This window comes from Orbicella franksi, chromosome 4 (assembly GCF_964199315.1).
Source record: "Orbicella franksi chromosome 4, jaOrbFran1.1, whole genome shotgun sequence".
Taxonomy (NCBI): domain Eukaryota; kingdom Metazoa; phylum Cnidaria; class Anthozoa; order Scleractinia; family Merulinidae; genus Orbicella; species Orbicella franksi.
In genome coordinates this window covers 30,722,636-30,744,518 of record NC_138148.1, presented here as the reverse complement: position 1 = coordinate 30,744,518, position 21,883 = coordinate 30,722,636, and the positions used below count along the sequence as shown (strand labels likewise).

General features: G+C 39.7%; 2 protein-coding genes across 2 annotated transcripts; both read left to right on the top strand.

Annotated features, from left to right (window-relative positions):
• The first annotated feature begins 4,598 nt into the window (after positions 1 to 4,598).
• On the top strand, positions 4,599 to 14,859 carry LOC145483904 (uncharacterized). Its single transcript, XM_081462472.1, has 6 exons — positions 4,599 to 5,205; positions 8,895 to 9,565; positions 10,223 to 10,448; positions 10,999 to 11,283; positions 11,596 to 11,786; positions 12,461 to 14,859. Exons 1-6 carry the CDS (start codon positions 5,130 to 5,132, stop codon positions 13,262 to 13,264), a joined length of 2,253 nt encoding a protein of 750 aa, XP_081318598.1. The 5' UTR covers positions 4,599 to 5,129; the 3' UTR covers positions 13,265 to 14,859.
• A 262-nt stretch (positions 14,860 to 15,121) lies between these two features.
• On the top strand, positions 15,122 to 21,315 carry LOC145483906 (uncharacterized). The gene is made up of 5 exons (XM_081462474.1): positions 15,122 to 15,895; positions 16,588 to 16,813; positions 17,562 to 17,846; positions 18,667 to 18,857; positions 19,596 to 21,315. Exons 1-5 carry the CDS (start codon positions 15,338 to 15,340, stop codon positions 20,367 to 20,369), a joined length of 2,034 nt encoding a protein of 677 aa, XP_081318600.1. The 5' UTR covers positions 15,122 to 15,337; the 3' UTR covers positions 20,370 to 21,315.
• The last annotated feature ends 568 nt before the right edge of the window (positions 21,316 to 21,883 follow it).

Sequence of the window (21,883 nt, the reverse complement as noted above, 5' to 3'; positions counted from 1 at the left end):
CCTAATACTGCATAATTATACAAAAACTCTACAGTTTTATATGACGTTACCTTAAAATATTCTGCTCCCTGGTCAGCAGCTGACCGAATAAAAGAGCCTGGGAGCAAATCTTGGACTTCTGGAATTTGGACTGATAAATGACCCGTTACTGTTCGTTACCGGTCGCCGGTAATGTAAATCCTCGGCAAAAGTGACCAAACGTGTGACAATTGAGAAAGCAAAGCTATTTTTTTGTTATCCCTAAAACTATCTCAGTTATCCCTTATCCCTATAATTATTTAGTGAGTTATCCCTTATCCCTAAAATTATTTTGCCAGTTATCCCTTATCTCTATAAAACCGTTAACAGCGCCTCAGTCTTAAAAATAAGCTATAATATACAAGGTCGATTCATGCTACCGATTGTGATGCCAAGATATAATCGGGCTTAAAGCAACTTTTTTTTTTCCTTGAGCTCTGTTCACTTTTACAATAATATTATTAATAAAAGTGAAGAATGATCATCTCAGTAAATTTTCCAATTTAAGCAATTGGAAAGAAGAAGCCTGAAAAAATCAGGGCTTCAACGGGAAGCCCTGAGTTTTTTTCAGGCTTCTTCTTTCCAATTGCTTAAATTGGAAAATTTACTGCGATGATCATTCTTCACTTTCATCTACACCGCAGTTCAAATATGAATTATTTCATATATACTTCACATAATATTATTAATAGTCACCTTTATTTACTCTGGGCGGTAGGGCCAAGCAAACAAACAACGAACAAGTAGTTCAAATTGAACATAACATTGTTAAGAATCCCAACTGGTCGAAGGCAAAACAGTTGGCTATTTACAAGCTTGGCCGAGGATTTGAACTCGGGGCTGCCGTGAAACAATTTCCAGGTAGTGGTCAGAGCGGAACTCGAACCCGGGACCGCTGAAATGCGAATCCGACTCGCTAACCACTCGGTCACGTTGCCTCCTCCATTCAGTTGTGAACTAATCTTGTCCACCGATGATCAGGTTTGGTGCGAATAGTAAAGATTGTTTCTGGTGGTCAGATTCAAAGCCAATTACATGATTGCCGCGGTTCGCTTTTGCACTGAAGGATAATGAGAAATAACTGAAAATTCATTAAGCAGTTAGCTCGTATTGACTGTACACTTAGATTAGTTAATTTATCCGACGGCCTAAATAAAATGAAAGTCAACAATTTGGAAAATCTCACGTAGTCAACGAAAAAATGATTAACAATCAGCAGAATAATTGTAGCATTTTTTCATGTTTGAATAGCGGCAATCCACAAGCTACCTATATCTTTTACAACACACATATTGATTGATGAAAACAAACAGTAAAATGAATAAAATGACTAAAATTAAAAAACTTATTAAGAATTAAGAAATAAGTTAAAACGTCTCTCTTTGTCTAAGATAAAGAGTTGCACTCGATTCCAAGAGCATTGGCAAACATACAAAATTGTGATAACACTGACAAATGGAATTGTTACATGCAAAATTTTAGACATATCAATTACCTGAAAACCCGTTTGTTTATCTGTTGATCAGCGGTGGTCACAATTAATGACTTCTACGTCATTTCGGAATGGCTTCATTTGGCATTATTGGCATAGAGTGGGGCAAATATGGTCATGGCTACTGGAGGAACCGTTGGTTAAAAGCACAGGGGTGGGGAGAGGGGCCCCTTGTCACCTTCAGTTGCTGCTGAGTGGAGGTGAAGAATTAGCTTAGTGTGGAAGACCCAAAGTTCAGTATAGAACACAAAACTCGGTAAATTTAAAATAGGAACTCTAATGGGGGTTCGAGCATAGGTCACCAAGAATTCCCAAGAGTCCTTGCCGTGAGAGCTAGTGCTCAGAACACTGGGACTTGAAAGGATAAAATGGGAACTGGATTTCTCGTTTTTCATCGGGAAAATGGGCTTTAGATCGCTGGGACTGGAAATCACAAAAAAAGGGAATTTGGGCAGCAGTAAGCTGGGAAATTGAATTTAGGCAAAATTTGGACTGGGAAATGAAGATTTTAACCCTTCCCTTCCCCTCTTCAACACCCTCCTCAGAGACAAAATCAGGTAACCAATACGACAGAAAACTTTCAAACCATGCATGTGCAGGATAACTTAGACCACGAACATCCTTGAATCTTTCGAAACCACTAAGGGACAAAATTTAACTTCACAATAATGGTGTTTTTGTACAAGAACTTTTTCCCTTCTCCTATTCTTCCCAAGACTTCAAAGCTCGTTTCCACACTCGAGAATATGACTGTGAAAGAGAAATAATTACTTGGCTTGAAGCGGGAAAGCCCCGAGTATCAACTACCCATGTTCAAGGGCATTATTGATGACGATGGTTTCTAAGTGTTCAAAGCCTTAAGCTATGCTGAAGAAGAAGATGCAAACGATTGCCGTGTAGTAATGGGGAAGATGAAAAGGTATTGCATCGGTGAAGTAACGTAAACGAGATTGTTTCAGCAGGAGGGAAAAACTTCCTACCGAAACGCTCGACAACTTAATCACTGAATTAAAAAGAACATTGGCAAAGAACTGCAATTTATGTGGTTTTTTACGGTTTTTACACGATACTCTCATCTGCCTTCGACTGGTTTTGGGATAACACATGAGCAAAGCACAAAGCAGCCACCTAGGATGACAGACCCCACGTTAAACAAGAGTATCGACCTTCCAGCATCCGAGATGCAAATATAGGGAACTTAACAATGACAACGGCGACGCCGAGGACAGCGCCTCGTAAAATTGAATTTGTCCAGGATGCCTATGGCTCTAAAACCTCGCTGAGGTTAAATATGTAATGACAGCGTTCAATTCTAAATGGAAATACGAAAATTTAGCAGTTCGACTCGTCGTTCGCGTTTGCAGTCATTTTGCGTTGTTGTTTTGTAGAGGACGGCTATGAAATGTAAAAGGTTTACTGAACACACTTGTACAGCCTTTGTTTTGCTCATTAAACCTTTTGTTTGGTGATGCTCATTGACGTCGTGGTTTGCTCCAGACTCCGTCCACACTACGCCAGAGGAATTTAAAAACACATACAGCTTTATTTCTACTATTAGGCCTACGGTCTAGAGTAATCCGTCACGAAAACGGAGCTTTTCGAAAACGCTCTTCAAACCGCCGGAGGAATTTGAAAACGCCGGCTTTGAGTTTTCGTGTGCATGGACGGAAAACATTTTAAAACGGACCTTTTCGAACGCGATAGGATCAGGAGAACCACTTGATTTCCCTGGCCGAGATTTCCTCAAACAAAAATATAAAACGACCGGTGATTGTTGCGTTTTAAATTTCTCCAGTGTTTTGTGGACGACCGGGATTAAGCTTCATAGGTTCCTAATGAAATCAATAATCAGGTAGCGTTCTTCAACGAGTCCAAAGAGTAAAAAATCGGAGGAGGTCCCGCGCAGAGGAGAAATGCACCATAAATGAACACCATAAACAAAATAAATATTTAGGAGTGGAACTCGATTAAGTTTAATATTCGTTATATGTTACTAGCATTATCACGAAGGGTGACCCGGTGGCTAAATAAAGTCTTAATTTACTTACTTTTACTGTCGGGTTTATCAGAAGGAACCTGAAACACATTTAAGAAAAACTCTTGTTATTCATTAATAAGAGACCATCTGTGTGGGATTCACATACCCAAAAGGAAATTCTTGACATCCAGATCTTGGGTATACAATATTATTTATTATCGAATACCAGGAAATGTGATTCGCATACCTAACAGGAAATTCATGACATCCAGATCTAAGGTGTACAACGACAAGCCGCTCGTTTTGTTAAACATTTTTATTATTCCCCGGCCATAACACAATCGGGAGCCTGTTCACAGGCTAAGTTGGCAGAGATCTTGTATACGAATTGAGAAGACGTCTACGCCACCTTTGCCATGCTCTAATATACAGGCAATCTTTGTGTCAAAGCTTTACACCTGCAAATCCTTTTCTGTGCGGAAACGTTTTTATGTCTGTAAAGGATATAACGTGGCTTTTCAATTCAGTTAGGTCTTTATGACGACCTTCATTAAGTGGCACACAAACGTTTTCCTTGTGTAGTCTCTCGTTGTTTACACAACGACACCAAAACCCTAACGTGTGTTATCGTTATCGAAATTCGTTTAGACCCTTAATACGATAGCCGGATTCGGAGATGGTGTGTCATATCCCCTTGGTCTGATGCACTGCCAAAAATGATCGGTCGACAAAATGGACAAAAATAACACTGAAGCTCATAGTCCTTGTGCAAAGTTTAACTATTTTTAATTGACTTATTCCCATAATTTTTAACACAATTGTTTGGACCTATAGCAGGGGCGTACGTAGCTAGGGGGAGTCCTGGGGGGCCCGTGACCCCCCCCCCAGGTTTCAAAAACGACATGACAAGCTGCTTAGTACCCTCACTTGGATACAGTGTGACCCCCCTTTGAAAAATCCTGGCTGCGCCCCTGTATAGTACCATGCGATCCACGAAGATCAAGAACATCGGAGGTCAAGAAAAGGACGAAAAAGACCAGAAAATGGTGTCACGTCTGCCACGATTTGATGATCTTTTTTAAGACTCTGCTATTTACTTTGAATGAATGCTATCCTTCTAGCTCAAAGAACGTTCACTTATCACGGAAATCTAATTGGCAAATCACGCATCACTTGTTTGTAAAATAGCAAACCACGCATCACGTTATGATATGCTGTCTCGCGTCACGCGGCTAATGTGGTCTCAATCACGCATTACTCTGCTAATTTTGGGGCGATCCGCGTCTCAAAAGCGTTGTTGCTTGTTAAATAAGTTCGCTATTTGGTCTCAATCACGCGACACGCTGCTAATTTTTGGGCGATCACGCGTCACGCAAAAACCCTTTGCCACCCTCTGAGGTAAGACTTGGCAAAACTAGCATTCATTCCTCTGCACGTATTGTGTGCCTGCTAGATTTTCAGAACCCACCATTTTGAAAAGTGGAGAGGACCCTGGGGACCAGGGCGGAAAAAGCGCCCTGTTCGGGGGAACCCTTGGGAACAAGGTTGCCCGGCGTGGTTTTGAATATCGTCGCGGTTCAAGGATTTCTGGAGAGTTTTGATCAGCTGAGCTGAAGGGGATTAATTTCCTCATTGCGGAAAATGGACGAGCTCAAGACGGACGAGGTGAACGAGAAGACTTCGACCGTTAAGAAGCGAGTAAAGTCGGCAAAGACAGGTTAGCGAAGGGAATTTGGTGAAAATGAAAATTTCAAGGCATGGAATGAAAGAACCCGAATCGATGCCGATCAGAATTTAGCCGGCAATATGCGAGTGACCTCTGCCTCTTACGAAATTTGAGCACGGATATTCTCACGTTGTAAACACCATTTGACAAGTTTTATTTGCAGAGGGTCGCCAGAGGTTTTATTCTGCAATAAACAGAACTGAGAATCACTGGCGTTAGCGGTTATCGACATAGACAAGTCAAAATCTTATTGTCAGAGAATTCAGCGCAAAGTGTGTACATTCTGAAAGTGATTCTACCGAATATTTGTACATTTTATGTATGATCATTTCTTCTCTTCGTTACACATTCCCACTAGATGACCTAATGTCCATAGTGTGAGTGTAGAACACAATTATGAAAGAATTTTTCATCGCTACATATATTGCTACACGCGCCACACTATTCGAAGTCTTTCTCCTTACCAGCTGTGTGACCCCCAGTGTGTATGCGCTCTGACGGCTTGTGAAGCAATCACGTCAAATTAATAGACCAGGAATAAAATGTAGACTAAATTCAAGTGAAAGACTGCAGAGAATTCGAAGTGAAAAATTGAGGACAGAGGAAATTTGTAACTTTTTGCGAAATCCACAAATTATTCCGATTTAAAGTTGTGTCACGCAATCTCATCTTTTAGAGATCTTTTTGTTTTATAAATAAAATGATTTGGCGTCCAGTAACGACAGAAAATTATGTTAAATTTCGGAACAATTTTCAACCTTTGAAAAGAAGATAAGTGACTCAAATATTGAAATCCAAATGAAATAACTGCTACAACTCAAATAGTTTGAAACTAACTACAGGCTACTTCATAAATTAGATATATTCATGAAACATTAATTTTATCAGTTACAAAAGGACTCAGACCACAAAAGGATAGATTTACCATTGTTCCAGACAAAGATTGCCAAAATAAGTAATCTGTTCAAGAATATATTATAAGAAAAAAAAAAGTGCACACTTTTGTGGAAATATGGAGCAAAGTTTTGTACCTATACATGTACACCAGATTGTGAATAATCTGTGACTCTGGGGGGAAATTATTCATTTCTGTTCCAGTTTCAAAATATAGTTTTCTTCCAGAGAGAAAGGATGAATTTTATACCCTGTTCCGGAGTCAGAGCCCATATATACAGTCAATTTGATGAAATCCAAAAGGCTGAGAGGTTAATTGAACTGTGATATTGTGACACACAAGGGGATTTCTGCCTGATCTTTGTGGATTTTATATAGGAAAGAAAGTTATCTCTTTCTGGTTTGTCACTTAAGCATGGGGGTCAGCCTGCTACAAATAAAGAGAATCAAATAATGAGAGATAAAATCATTCCATTGTTGTTGTCTTCTCAATGATTTGCCCGGTCAAACTAATGCAAATTGAGATTCAGATTTACTCCCCATGCTAACAGATCCATTTTGCTCTTTATTTTCTGGTCCTGAATTTGCCTTAGTGTAGATCAGAGTGCCTCTGTTAACATGTATTTCAGGGGCGCATCTAGGGGAGGGTGCAGGGGGTGCGCAACCCCCCTAAGATGAAGCCTTCTTCTTTGTATTCACTCGTAAAATTTGTTTACCTCACCAGTCAGTTACGCCATTCTGTAGTGGTGCACCCCTTCTAAGAAAAATCCTGGATCCACCCCTGTATTTCTTTTCACTAAGGAAATGAAAAGTACTTACTTTCTTCCGGGTATATTTATTAAACATCGATCTAGTCTAGTCAATGAATTGTTAATTTTCATATTTACTCGAAAAAGGCATCCCTGTTAGCACTGTTGCAGCCAAAAATAATTTTAAAATTAACCGAAGAAAATTGTTTTACCCATCATACATATGCTACAAATCAAGAAAAATGCCGGAAAAAAAAAAGATTCATTAACTTTTAATAATTCATTATGGAAACACCAACTCATCAAAGGTCAACTTCTAGTCATTAATCCGTTTTTCAATAATTTATCGGTTATATTGTGCAACATGAATAAAAATATAATTCTTACAATAACTGCAGAAATTCTCGTGTTCTCATTGGCTAATTTTTATTGTCAATAAGTGGACAGACATGTTAATTTATAATTTATGCGATGCGGCAACGAGTGAGAGCAGACAATTTGACAATTTGTTATTGAAAAAACAAATTGACGTCAGTTTTTCGTGTGATATATCACGAAAGACCGTGTTTGACCACATTTCCTAACACCGGGAGGAGAGATGAAAATACAATGTGCAGTGGAGTATTTTTGATGAACTTCAAGGTGTTTGGAACTGTGATCAAACACTGTCTTGAGTGTTTGATATATCTTCTCAATCAAATATAAAGCTAAGGAGAAAATGAAGAAATAAAATTGTAAAAATCTATGCTAATTAAGATCAAATATCCAAATACCACCATGGTCATGATTTCCTTTGTTTAAACTTGATGAATTATTAATGAGTTTGAGAGGCATCTGTCCTGTTATTGATGATGAATTTTGCCCGGGGGGGGGGGACTCCCATATGGAATGGACGGGGATGCTCGTTGTCTCGCTTAGGGGTGTAAATTTCGGATTTTGGTCTCGCTTAGGGTGTTCTGGGCAAAATGTCATTATTTTTAGCCGTCAAGGTCTCGTTAAGGGTTGCACACGAAGAAATAACAAAACAGAAAGAATTTTGATTCTTTATATTTACTCAATTCATATAAACAAATTCGCCATCATTAAATGTCACTGTACTTTTTATTTGTCTGTTTTATAAACTGGTCTCTTTTTGGGGTCTGCATAAGCTTCGGCCACGCCCAGATTGGTCTCTTTTAGGGGTTAAATTCAAAATTTCCGACGAGCATCCCCGTCCACTCCATATGGGAGTCCCCCCCCCCCAGGGAATTTTGCCATCATAACATTGTCAAAGTAGTCTGCGGATCCACTCAGCTATCGCCTTGTGGATCAACAGCTACTTTGACAATGTTATGACAAAGTTCATCATCAATAACAGGACAGACGCATTATTGATGATGTTATTGATGATGAATTTTGTCACAACATTGTCAAAGTAGTCTGTGGATCCACTCGGCTATAGCCTTGTGGATCCACAGCTACTTTCATGGCAAAATTCATCATCAATAACAGGACAGACGCATGAAAAACTGTCGCCCTGTTGATCCACAGCTACCTTGACAATGTTATGACAAAATTTCAGTAACATAACAATATCAGTAACAGGACAGACGCATGAACAACTGACGTCAATTTGTTAAACTGACATCTGATTTTAAAGAGACATCAATTCTCTAGTCTTTTAAAGTACTCATATCAACTCTTCAAGTCATCCACTACCAGAGTCTTCCATTAATCACACCAGCGCTAGATGTAAACACTGCATTCACTAAAATTATCAAGCTTGATATGCAAATAAGTTTGATCAAATTACCTCGACGCAACTTGTAACACAAAATTTACATTACAAACAAATTTGGAGGAAAAAAACGTGGACTGGTACAAAGTCAGAAACACGCATTTCGTGACTTCGTTTTCATCTCGTGTGAAGAAAATATCTACTGAGCTAAAAAGTGGAAGGATTAGCCCTTTAGCGGTTATACCAATGAATCTCGCACTCCTTTTCACTAAAGCCCCCCGAAATACTTAACGTTCTTTGGTCCTCTTTCTGCTTCGCAGATGTTGACGACGGTAAAGAGACTGGTGACGAAGCACGAAATCCGCTGACAAAAACTGTGGACTGCAATGACGGAGGGAATCGTCGAGTGGACTATGGACTCCTTGCCTTTCTAAAAGCTTTCTTTCTATCCGTTTTGAACATGATTTCTGTAGGAATTCACGTAGTGAGGAGATTGCCACAATCGTTTTCTAAAATTGCCGTTGGAAAGGGTTTCCAAGCCAAGAGCATTCGGTCAAGCCACGAGGGTTTAAAGAGTGCTCGACCCTTTTCGTGTTCTGCGGCCCGGTTAGATCCACAGAGACTGCGAGAAGAATGGGGAAGTCCATCCTTCGATGTGGCGCAGATGACGCACTTGCTAGATCATGACAACCACGAGAAGAGAGCGAAGTTTCGAAAAATCTTAACAGAGGATCCCCTCATGACCCCAAAGTACAACATCTCTATTGATGAAGAGAGAGACTTGGCACTGAAGAGATTAAAGACACTTTGCGACCAAGGCTTTATTTCGGTGTTGGACTTCAAGAATAATCCACTGTGGATTTTCGCTGCTCATGAGCTGGCAGCTATGGTAGATGCTGCCATGGCCACAAAGATGACAGTCCAGTTCAACTTGTTTGGTGGCACTGTCTTGAAACTGGGAACAGAGAGACACCATAACAAGCTACTACAGGTAACCTTTTATACAAGTTAGTTCTAAAACTATCAGTCAAAATATTGCGATATTGGAGTTTATTGTACCCAATAATTTCCATGCCCAAGTATTTCCATTTCTTTTTCATTTAAGACTAAACTAACAACGACAAAGTTATCACTGAATATTGTAAACATTCTTGGAATTGAACTTTTTCACGATGTCAATTCTTCATATTTTTTATATAAACCAAAAAAAAAATACCTCCTTACATGTAGATCAATTTATCATGCCGAATGTGTGAAGTTTCATAATAATATATTGCAAACCTATGAAAATATGTTTAAGTATTTAAAAGTTGCATCAGTTATTTCTTAAAAAGTTCCCAAAATTTTGTTATATACATCATTTAAAGTTATCTACAATGAAGTATTGCAAAGTAATGGTGTGGCATCAATTAAAGTAATGTAAGCCATCCTGTTTGTATGTCTAAGTGTATGTGCTTGATAGTCGGATTCACTGTAGTAGATAATGAGGGTATATTTAGTTGTGTGATTTGTCTCCTTATAGGGAACATAGTGAGGGAAGGCTGATACAATGTAGAATGTTACATAGTGTAATAGTTTTGCTATGTGCATGTGCTTCATGGAGGTTTGTAGAATTTGACTTAAAAGCATCTTTGTCAATCACACCTAGGGTATTGACTCGCTGGAGGATGTGGGATGCTTTGGTCTGACAGAACTAGGCTATGGTAACAATGCGGTGCAGATGGAAACAACTGCGACGTATGACAAGGAAACCAAGGAATTTATCATCAATACTCCAAACCCCATGGCACAGAAATATTGGATCACAAATGGTGCTTGTCATGCTCACCACATCATTGTATTTTCTCAGCTTTACATTGATGGTGTTAATCAAGGTACAGTCAACTTCATTTCACCTTGTGTTTAATAATTAAGTTGGCAGTGGTGGTGGTGGTATTAGGAGGGGGGGGGGGGGGGGGGGAGAAGGGTGAAATTTTTTATAACCTTTCCAGACCAGACTGCATGTACCATATCCTATTTCAAAAGTAAATAATCAAATCAATACCATAGTTTGGACAAAAATGGTTCAAACCCAGGGCTTGAAAAAACTGCCATCTGGTCATCTGGGACAAAGTACTGTAGATTTTCTTGCTGGGCAAGTAACTTTTCATTCTCATGTGCCCAACGGGCAGGAGTCCAGGCAAGTTGTCTGCTAACTCAGTCAAACAAAAATAAACTAAAACAAAATTTGAGAGATGCTTCTCTGAAGGGCAAGCCAGAATTCAAGTTTTTTTTGAGTCCTGAAAACCACACCCTTAGGTGTGCAGCTTAAATAAGGGAGTGCCACCCCTTGGCTCTAGGCCTCTCCTCTCCTCCCCTACAATTTATATGTGACATCAATTTCACTGATGTCACATATAAATTGAAAGATTGTTTTCTTTCCAGGTATCCATGGTGTATTGGTTCCAATTCGAGACAAGAACCTTGATGTGATGCCAGGGGTCCAGATTCATGACATGGGACACAAAATGGGCCTGAATGGAGTCGACAATGCCAAGTTTTTCTTTGACAATGTGCGTGTGCCTAGAGAAAACCTGCTCAACCTGTATTCTGATGTTGCTGAAGATGGAACCTACAGTACAAATGTCGAGGGTAGCATTAGGAAGCGTTTCCTCACAGTGGCTGATCAACTTCTCGCTGGCCGTCTGTGTATAGCAAGCATGTCCCAAGGTAAATACCATATTATTGTGTTTTTTTTTTTTTACTGAGTGGAGGCACGGTGGCCTCATGGTTAGTGCTCTTGACTCAGGACTGAGTAGTCCTGGAACATTGTGTAGTGTCCTTGTGAACAGACACTTTATTATCGCAGTGGTTCTCTCCACCCAGGTCTACAAATTGGTGCTGTTAAATTAAGTGCTGTGAGTAAGCTTGTGGTGGACTAGCATCTTATCCAGGGGGGAGTAGAAATACTTCTAGATACTTTATGCTACTGAAACCAGAGAAAAGTGTGGAAAGTATAGGTGCTTTCTTATTTATCAACAGGTGCAGCTAAAGAATGTCTTGCTATTGCCCTTCGCTACTCTGCTACTCGTTTGACTGTAGGACCTGATGGGAAATCTGATACTCCCATTCTCAAGTACCAGCTCCAACAAAATGCTCTGATGCCACTGCTAGCAGCCACTTATGCCATTGACTTTGCACTGCAGTATGTCAAAGATTGCTGGGCTTTTCAGGTACATGTAAATATGTGGATTTTGCTTGTGGTTACACATAAATTATTGAAGCATTGTAAACAGGGGCACTGCCATAGATGAGGCTGCTGTCACACGACTGGTGGACTGAATGGGTTATAACTGTTAGTCAGTATACAGTTATTTAAGAGGCCATATTCGTATTCTCAGCATTGGACTGAAATTACATGTAGCTTGCAGTGTAGGCTCACGCAAGGAAAATTCATTACAAAGGGATTATAATAATAATAACTGTTTAATATTCAAAGGACTTCCTTATTTTCTATTATTAACAACATTCCCTGCATTTGCTTCAGTTCCAAGCTAGTTCCAGTCCAATAAAGGGATTACAAAATGGTCCATTAATTTTTTTTTTTTTTTTTTGATAATTCAACATTACATTGAGACTAGACAATTCTTCTATTAAATTTAGCGTGGCTAAATGTCCCTCATTTGTTTCCATCTGTGTGTCTAAAGAGGAGGAAAATGTACGAAGTCACATGTTTCTATGTCGTTATATGTCATTAGTCTTCTGTCATTCTGTTGTATGCAGACCTCTCTCTCTTGCTGTGTAAGCTTGAAGCTTTGATCTAACAACATACCTGAAATTGCAACATGTAGAGAGGAATTTTTGTTTGAAAGCGGACAACTGTTTTAAAATAAATATTGCTTTACAGGCAGCAGATGGATCTGAGCATGCAGACGTGGTGACCATGTGTTGTGTTATCAAGGCCATTTCTGGCTGGCATGTGGGTGAAACAGCTGCCATTTGTCGCGAGAGGTGTGGCGGGCAAGGTTATCTGTCATGCAACAAGTTTGGTAGTGGCATTGCTGGTTCACATTCCTCGATGACAGCTGAAGGTGACAACTCAGTTCTTATGCAGAAGGTCGCTACGGAAAGACTGATGGCACTCAAGCCATCAATGCTTCAAGTTGCAGCAAGTTATGTCCCAAGTTTTGTGTATCGCATGTTCAGCTGGGCAGACCTGAACGACCGGAAGTACCTGCACGCCCTATTGGAGTCACGTGAGAAAGACCTGTTTATGGCACTGGGGATGAAAATGATGAAAGCCGGGAAGGAGGGAAGGTTTGACACCTGGATGTACCAGGAGCAGGATCTTGTCCAGGCAGCTGCTCATGCATATGGTGAGCGGCTTATCAGTGAATCCTTTGGTAAAGCCCTTGATAAAGCTGATGGCAGTCTACAGCCAGTTCTGAAGAAACTTCATCATCTCTATCAGATGACAGTCGTTAAAAAGGATCTTGGCTACTTCACCACCTCAGGGCTGATGTCCACAGGCACTGGTGCAAAAGTGGGAAAGGTGACTGCTGACCTGTGTCGAGATGTGGCACCACAGGCTCTTGCCCTTTCTGATGCTTTTGGTATTACTGATGGGATGTTAAATGCCCCAATTGCAAGAGACTGGGTCAAGTTTAACACAGTTGATAACAAAGGAGAAGTTGAGGGTTTGAAGTTTTGATCAGTGCCTGCTAATTGACAGTTAAACTGCCATTGAACTTTAATTATGAGATCTTAAAAAGGAATGGTTGGTGTTAATCAGGGTAAAGACCTGTAAATCTCATTTTCATAGTAGTGGAATCAAGATTTTTCAAACCCCCGAGGGAAGTGAAAATTGGTTCACGAAAATTCAGGAAATCATGAAAACAGAAGTCTGAATTATAGTGAAACAAATCCAAGGGATACGAATTATTGGTCAAGTTAAAGTTATCAGGAGTTTGAGAATCAAGGTTTCAGAAATTGAGAGTCCACTGAAGAATGGACGCAAGAACTTATAGAAGACCATTTTGACAATTTTGGGATTGTCTCTGTCATTGCTTCGTTTGTGGGTACAGGTTTTGGGACATTCTAATTTTTGAACTATTTCTTGAACTATTTTCTTAAGTGTTTGCATTGCTGTACTTCTTCTCTCAAAAATAATGTTTTCCCATTTGCAGAGTAAGGTCAATCAGAACCCATCACTGATCAGAATATGATTTCTGTCCATCAACACATATTACATACATAAACAAACAAACAATCAAATAAACAAACTTGGAATAACATTTGCATTTGACAATAAATGCTAACGTTTCAAGCGATGATGTGCACCAGGAATACTTAAAAAAAAGTACAAAATATTCTGAAGCCTAAGGATAAACTGAACACTGTGCAACCTTCACACCTTTATTAGGAGTGGTTTCAACTTTGTTTACTATAGAGAACGGAAAGAACAGTATCAAAAGAAAAACAGACCTCTCAGGGACTGGACTCAAACAATTCCATACTGATGACATAACACTACAGAGATCTCCGATTGGTTGTTCCTCGATTTTGAATTTTGGCACGCAAGTAACAACCAATCAGATTCTACACTGATCTTTATCGAGCTTCGTCATCAGTGCGGACCCTTTTGCGTTGAATGTTAGTTTAACCTCCTGAGCGGATGTTCACGTCACGTTGATTCAAGTAATCCATTAAATGTCATGACCTATACATGCTATTATTTATTGGTATTGTGAGGAGAAATTTGCAGTTGATCGCTCTAAAGGCCTAAAATAAACGAACGTTTTAAACGAATTTCTTGAATTTTTTCTTGTCTGAAAGCGTATCCTTAAGTTTGGTTCATGTTGGTTAAATGCGCTTTATCAACAAGGAATGTGCTCTTCTAATCTGTGAACTGCAACTAATGTTAAAAATACTTCTTGCTTTTTATTCTTTTTCTGCCTTTTTTTTTTTTGAGATTCTTGCCTTTTGTTCTTTTTTTTTTTAAGAAATAAACTCTCCGCTCCGAAAGTACAGACAGTAAAAAAATACGCCTACTAGGATTTAGCTTAGCATTTCTAAGGGTGTGTTCCTTTGGGGTGATCTGGATCTGGATCAGGACTAGTGATCCAAGATCACTCAGATCATGGTGCATCAAAGGAAACGATGAATCCATGATCAGAGTGGATTCATCGATTCCTTTGATGCATCATGATCTGAGTGATCTTGGATCACTGATCCTGATCCAGATCACCTCAAAGGAACGTACCCTAAACCTCGCAAATATCTAGTTTATAAACCTTGCTCGCATTTTTGCGGTTTAAACACAACCTGAAAACCAGTAGCGCCAGTGTCTGTAGCATTCCTATGTTTTGCTATAAACCCTGGGATCATTCAACTTCGGAACAGGTAGCTTTACATATCGGGAGAGTAAAGAAAAACCGTTTAGACAATACTGAAAGGAAATGACTGATAGCGGTTTAATATACTTGTTTGGCTATTCTATTTGAAGTGAATAGAATTTTTATGGACATGTTCGTTTCATCACACGGACAAGAGGGGCTTATAACCGGGGGGAGTAACCGTGATATCTATCTGGCATGTCAGCAGGCAGAACACGAATTTTTGCGGCGCGAGAAGACTGGGCACAAGAAGGCCCACTGCGTTTCAATAACCGCTGACAAAACCTAGTGCCTGCGGTAAAGTTGACTGGACTGTCGACTGGACTATGGACGCTAGTGGGATTGTAACTGTGTGGTAGTATAAATCTCACATTTTGTCTGTTTCAACGATGCTTTCCTCAAGTGTTCACGCAGTAAGGGGATTTCAGCGAGCTTTTTCTAAAGGTTACGCTCAGAAAGCTTTTCTCTCTCAGGGAATACGGTCGAGCTGTGGGATTTTGAGGAATCCGTCACAGAAGCACTTGAGCTTTCGTGATTTTTCAAGATGCGCAGTCTTATCGCAGTTACATCCCCAGAAACTGAGAGATGAGTGGGGAAAACCTTCCTTCGATGTGGCCCAAATGACGCACTTGCTAGATCACGACAATCACGAAAAGAGAGCGAAATTTCGGAAAATTTTCTCAGAGGATCCCTTGATGACACCAAAGTACAACATCTCAGTTGATGAAGAGAGAGACTTGGCACTGAAGAGACTAAAGAAACTTTGCGATCAAGGGTTTATTTCAGTGTTGGACTTCAAGAACAACCCACTGTGGATCTTCGCTGCTCATGAACTGGCCGCTGTAGTAGATGCCGCGATGACCACAAAGATGACAGTCCAGTTCAACTTGTTTGGTGGGACGGTCTTGAAACTGGGAACAGAGAGACACCATGACAAACTGTTGAAGGTAACCTTTGCTTGTGGTTTGTCATAAATTTCCCCAATTATCGTAATCAATTTTTTTTCTGTGTCTAAAAACACTAGTTGAAAGTAAGATCCTTCAACTAATAGGGCATACCCCAGCAGGGGGCAGGGTGTGTGTGTGTGTGTGTGTGGGGGGGGGGGGGGGGGGGTGTCCTCACCTCTCTGATATACCTCTTAGAGGTACCAAGGTTCTGTTTTTTGGGCGTGGCTTGAAATTTTTTTCACCCCTTAAAGGTACGAATAAGAACATATTAACTGATGCTTTGATAATTTTTAATAGCGATAGAGACAAACATGCTTTGAATACAATCTACTCATAAAGTTAATTGTCAGATATCTCCTGTCCCTTTTTTATCGGCTTAATACCCTAAAAAGATACTGCAGGAGCTCCTGCTGTGGACTTTGTGAGACTGAACACCCTGGGAGGTACCTAAGCCACTTTTGTTTCATATAGGATAGGGATACATGGAAGAATAAAGTGCTATTTACATGACTAAAACAAAATACAGTGTACATGATTGATAGTAATCGAAGAAAAGCTATATACAGGACAATCGACGAGGTTGAGCAAAATATTCAATATCAATGATTTGCCAATTGATCAGCTCATATTTTCCGGTACATAAATATGAATTTAACCTACTGAACCAATATTATCTTTTCAATCAAAACTAGGGTATTGACTCCCTTGAGGATGTGGGATGCTTTGGCCTGACAGAGCTAGGCTATGGTAACAATGCAGTGCAGATGGAAACAACAGCAACATATGACAAGGAAACCAAGGAATTTATTGTCCATACCCCAACCCCGCTGGCGCAGAAATACTGGATCACAAATGGTGCTTGTCACGCTCATCATATTATTGTGTTTTCTCAGCTTTACATTGATGGTGTCAATCAAGGTAGTGACTTTATTTCATGACACATTTAGAACTTTTTTTGTTGCTGGCACACGATGTTTAGTGATGCCATTATTGTAGTTATTATCTTTCCTCTGGCCCTTCCCCCATTTCATTATTTCTTTCTTGTCAGATTGCTTGCTGCCTTCTTTCTCCCTCTATTTCAAATATTTCATGAATCAAATAATTGGTGATAACACCCTTCACTACATGTACTTCTTGTGATGTTTGCATCTGTCACATGTTAGGTAAGGAACTAACAGAAGATTTTCCCTGCTCTCTTCTCTCTCTCAAGAAATAGAGCAATGTAGGTCTGCATAAAAAAGAACAAGACCAACATTTTTTAGATGTGAACTGAACAAGCAAGTTCAATAGAGTATTAATTATAATGGCTCTTTTTAATCTACTGATAAATTGATGCATCTCTACGAGCCATTCTTGGTAAACATGTGTGCAAAAGGTAAATAGACGTATTTCTTTACCTTTCTTGCGTCAAGTTATTTTGTGAACATTTAACTGAAATTTTCCCTCAAACATGAAGGTGAAGAGATTTCTACTTGACAAAAAAATGTTTATTTTGTGCACTGAATTGAAAAAGTAAAACGCTGAAATTAATTCATGAGCGGTTCATCTTAGTGATCTGTATAATCGGGACCACTGAGGAAACCAATCAATTTTTTTTTTCATTGCGGACCGGTTCAGCCATGTAATAAATACATATACGTAAAATAAAGGGTTGCTTTCTTTCCAGGTATCCATGGTATTCTGGTTCCTATTCGAGACAAGAATCTCAATGTGATGCCAGGAGTCCAGATTCATGACATGGGACACAAAATGGGTCTGAATGGAGTCGACAATGCCAAGTTTTTCTTTGACAATGTTCGTGTGCCCAGAGAAAACCTGATAAACCAGTTTTCTGATGTTGCTGAAGATGGAACGTACACAACAAAAATTAAAGGTGGCATCAGAAATCGTTTTCTTGCAGTGGCTGATCAACTTCTCTCTGGTCGTCTGTGCATAGCGAGTATGGCCCAAGGTACTTTTTTTGTTATCACTTATGGCCAGACAGAACTTAGTTTCCTTGAAATTGTGCCCCAAACATTATTTGGCACTCAAGATCTGGATTTTGAAGACTATAAATTGTCCTCACCTTATACAACATTATTATGCCACTTGACTGACCACCACAATAGCTTTTAGCAGGGCTCGAGACTAACTTTCAGCTTGCTAACCCAGTGGCTGGTGACAGGTTTGATTCACTAACCAAAACAAATTTTTCACTAGCCGGACGCAGACATTTGCAAACATAGGCATTGATGTTATAATTATAGGCGTCGCTCAACAACAAAAACTGAAGTTTTCCCTTCCGTGAGAAATTCCCACAGAACTTCGCAACTCGCCGCCACAAAACATTCCTTTCTTTCAAAATACCAATTCAAGATAATTTCTCATGAACACAACAATTCATTCCATCTTAGCTTTATTTACAAGTTGCAAACATAGGCATTGATATTATATAGGCATCATTCAAATTTTCGAGCAACTGCAACTGTCCTGTTTAAAATCTTTTTTTTTCTTTGATTTGTAACATTTGCATACAGTAGCACAAATCTTTATTGCACTAAGTGTCTTAGAGTCTAATGCACTGTATGTGCCACTTATAATAGACTTGATGAAAATTTGTATGTGTTATTGAAAGTGTTTGTCTCCCTTTCATGTATTTGTAGTTTGTATAGTGTGATCATCCAGGTTAGGGTAGTTCTGAAAAGAACTGCTGTTGGTGACTCATCTTCAGAGTCAAGTGATACTGATGGGTTCAGACCATTTACCTATATGTTGCATATATTTTTAAACAGGTGCAGCAAAAGCCTGTCTTGCCATTGCCCTTCGCTACTCTGCGACTCGTCTGACTGTAGGACCTGATGGGAAATCTGACACTCCCATTCTCAAGTACCAGCTTCAGCAAAATGCTCTGATGCCATTGCTGGCATCTACCTATGCTATAGACTTTGCACTGCAGTATGTCAAAGATCGCTGGGCATTTCAGGTAGTGTAGAATAAAGCTTCTACAATACTATCAACATGTATTGGATTGTGAAAAATCCGGTTTAAAATCTGCAATTTGAAAGGGTACATTTAGATGTTACTCAAAAAAGGTGTTAATAAAATGTACATGTTGGATTGAAGCAACCTAAATAATAACACTGCAAAGGAGAACAGTGTCAAAGTTGTCCAAAGGCTTTCAGTGTGAGTCTGAGAATGGCTGGAAGACTGCCACTGATAAAGAATGATTCTCTATAATTATAGGCCTGCAATGCATACAGACAGCTTTATTATTTAGCCCTTTGTATGCATTGCAGGCCTATGATGATATTCTCTAATATCATAGGCCTGCAATGCATGTACAGAGCCTTATGATTTAGCTCTCTATGTGCATTGCAGGCCTGTGATGATAGAGAATTTATTGTGATTCACATGAACTGCTCTTTTTTTCTTTCATCCTTGAGTAGAGTTAAGCATTCTTCTTGAAGAGTTTCACAGGATAGTTTATACCTGGGTTACTTTGTCAAGAATATTAATCAGTAGTCACAGTTTGTAGACAGAAACTTGAAAGAACTGTGACAGGATAACTTCTGTTTTGCAGACAGAACTAGATAAAAAAAATACCACTGCTAATTTCATAGACATTGATCACAAGACTTGAAGGAATAAGCATCCTTATGTTTGAGGCAGTTTCCCACTCCAAATTTACGGCAGTTAAAATCATTTCAATTTTGTTTTGCAGGCTGCAGATGGGTCTGAACATGCGGATGTGGTGACAATGTGTTGTGTTATTAAGGCCATTGCTGGCTGGCATGTGTCTGAGACAGCTACTGTTTGCCGTGAGAGGTGTGGTGGGCAAGGCTATCTGTCATGCAACAAGTTTGGCATTGACGCCGCCCTGTCTCATGCTTGTATGACAGCAGAAGGCGACAACTCAGTCCTTATGCAAAAGGTGGCTACCGAAAGACTGATGGTGTTCAAGCCTACGGAACGTCAAGTTGCAGGAGGTGACCAGGCAGACCTGAACAACCAGGAGTATCTCCATTCCTTGTTGGAGTCGCGCGAAAACAAACTTTTCATATCTCTAGGGATGAAGATGAAGAAAGCAGGGAAGGAGGGAAGGTTTGACACCTGGATGTACCAGGAGCAGGATCTTGTCCAGGCAGCTGCTCATGCATATGGGGAGCGGCTCATCAGTGAGACCTTTGGCAAAGCCCTTGATAAAGCTGACCCTGGTCTACAGCCAGTTCTGCAGAAACTTCGTCATCTCTATCAGATGGCAGTCGTCAAAAAGGATCTTGGCTACTTCACAACCTCTGAGCTGATGTCTACAGCCACTGGTACAAAAGTAGGGAAAGTAACTGCTGACCTGTGTCGCGATGTGGCACCGCAGGCCCTTGCCCTCTGTGATGCTTTTGGTATCACTGATGAAATGCTTAATGCTCCGATTGCAAGAGACTGGGTGGAGTATAACACAGTGGACAACCAAGGAGAAGTTGAAGGCCAGCAGTTTTAATGCTGATCTCACAAACTCAATTGGCCTGTTGTTGAACTTTCCCAGAGGATAATGTTTAGAGCTATTAGGAACCTTAACCAATAATGACAGCAACACCAGTGACAATGCCTAGCAAAAAAGGGATATACATTGTACCTTCAAATTTCGTAATTATCTGAATCTGCTCAGTATGCCAGTCAGTCTTTAAACCAGCTCAAACTTTCACTTCCAAAAAGAAGTACAAAAAAATTGCCTTTATGGCCTACATTCTCCAAAATATGCAGAACTTGGTCATTGCAGAGGATGGCTGCGAAATGTACAAAGATTTAAAACACAGATGCACAGTCATTGTTTTGCTCATTGAACCTTTCGTTTGGTGGCTTTTTCATTGCCGTTGCCATCATGGTTTGCTTAAGTTCTCAATAATATTTATGATTATCCATGTCAGTGGTACAGGCACACATTCTCATTTAATGATGCGAAGAACAATAACTTGAATACAGTTTCACCAGTGCCATAAAACCAGAATTAACGTGTTGTTAATTTAATTCCTAGCTATAAAAGGTCTAGGAAAGTCTTACAAATTGGAAAAATTTTTGGGACGCATTTATGAAATGGATAGAATGGTTACAAGACTGGGCTTACTCACAAGTCAGAATACTTCTTTTTAATGCTTTCTGCAAATTATTAGAAATAGGAAAAAATTAAGAAAATGCTCTGTTTGTCGCATGTGTTCCCAAAAGTGTGTTGGCAGTTAACTCTAGCCTAAGATGTGTTTGTATTCAAAAATTGACTGTTTGGGAAGGTGTGGCAGGCAAGGGCCTCTTTTCAACACGGGGTTGGGAAGCTTCATAGAGCTTTTGCCGTATTTATATGTAGAAGGTGGTGTAAAAGAAGCTATCTTGTTCTCAGCCTTTGTTGTTATGCCCAATAAAGATGACACATGAGATGGTTTACATAATTTTTCTGTCTTGGATTTTTTCAATTGATAAATTTAATAAGTGGGTTTGGGTGTGGTCCTAAGCAATAACATTGTTGGAGACTCACTGAGTAGAATCTTTCATAAAATTCAGACATTCATAAATTGTAAAAAGATAATCTCGCCTTCAATGATGCAAACGTGTTATGGTCTTTCTGTGCATCCCCAGCACAACACAATGTTGATGTTGATTCATCCAAAGTAAACCCACTATTCCAACATTGTTTTGTGGGGAGGGGACCCCCGGGAAATTGAATTATGACTTCTCACTTCAAAATAATGCGTCATCAATTGGTATTTGGTCAAGTTTCCCAACGACTTTTTGGCCAGAATTGTAGCCTTCAATATATACAGTTTCTAGCTTTGTGACACGTTTGCACTGGTGGACTTTCGCTATCTAAACTTCAAAAGCTTTAAGATCTTGCTCACATCAACTGAGGGTAAATGGGTAAAAGAAGCTTAACTTTACACAGAAAGAGAGCAAGTATTTCAGACTAGAACTTTTGATTCAAAGCTCAAAAAGTTATATCTATGGTCAGCTCTCTTCTCTGTCATT

Bases quoted from the DNA above. Each gene is read 5' to 3' on its own strand.
- LOC145483904 (XM_081462472.1), top strand. From the start codon at position 5,130: ATGGACGAGCTCAAGACGGACGAGGTGAACGAGAAGACTTCGACCGTT. The intron at 9,566-10,222 runs GTAACCTTTTAT...AATCACACCTAG, and splicing joins ACCATAACAAGCTACTACAG to GGTATTGACTCGCTGGAGGA. The intron at 11,284-11,595 runs GTAAATACCATA...ATTTATCAACAG, and splicing joins TATAGCAAGCATGTCCCAAG to GTGCAGCTAAAGAATGTCTT.
- LOC145483906 (XM_081462474.1), top strand. From the start codon at position 15,338: ATGCTTTCCTCAAGTGTTCACGCAGTAAGGGGATTTCAGCGAGCTTTT. The intron at 15,896-16,587 runs GTAACCTTTGCT...AATCAAAACTAG, and splicing joins ACCATGACAAACTGTTGAAG to GGTATTGACTCCCTTGAGGA. The intron at 16,814-17,561 runs GTAGTGACTTTA...CTTTCTTTCCAG, and splicing joins CATTGATGGTGTCAATCAAG to GTATCCATGGTATTCTGGTT.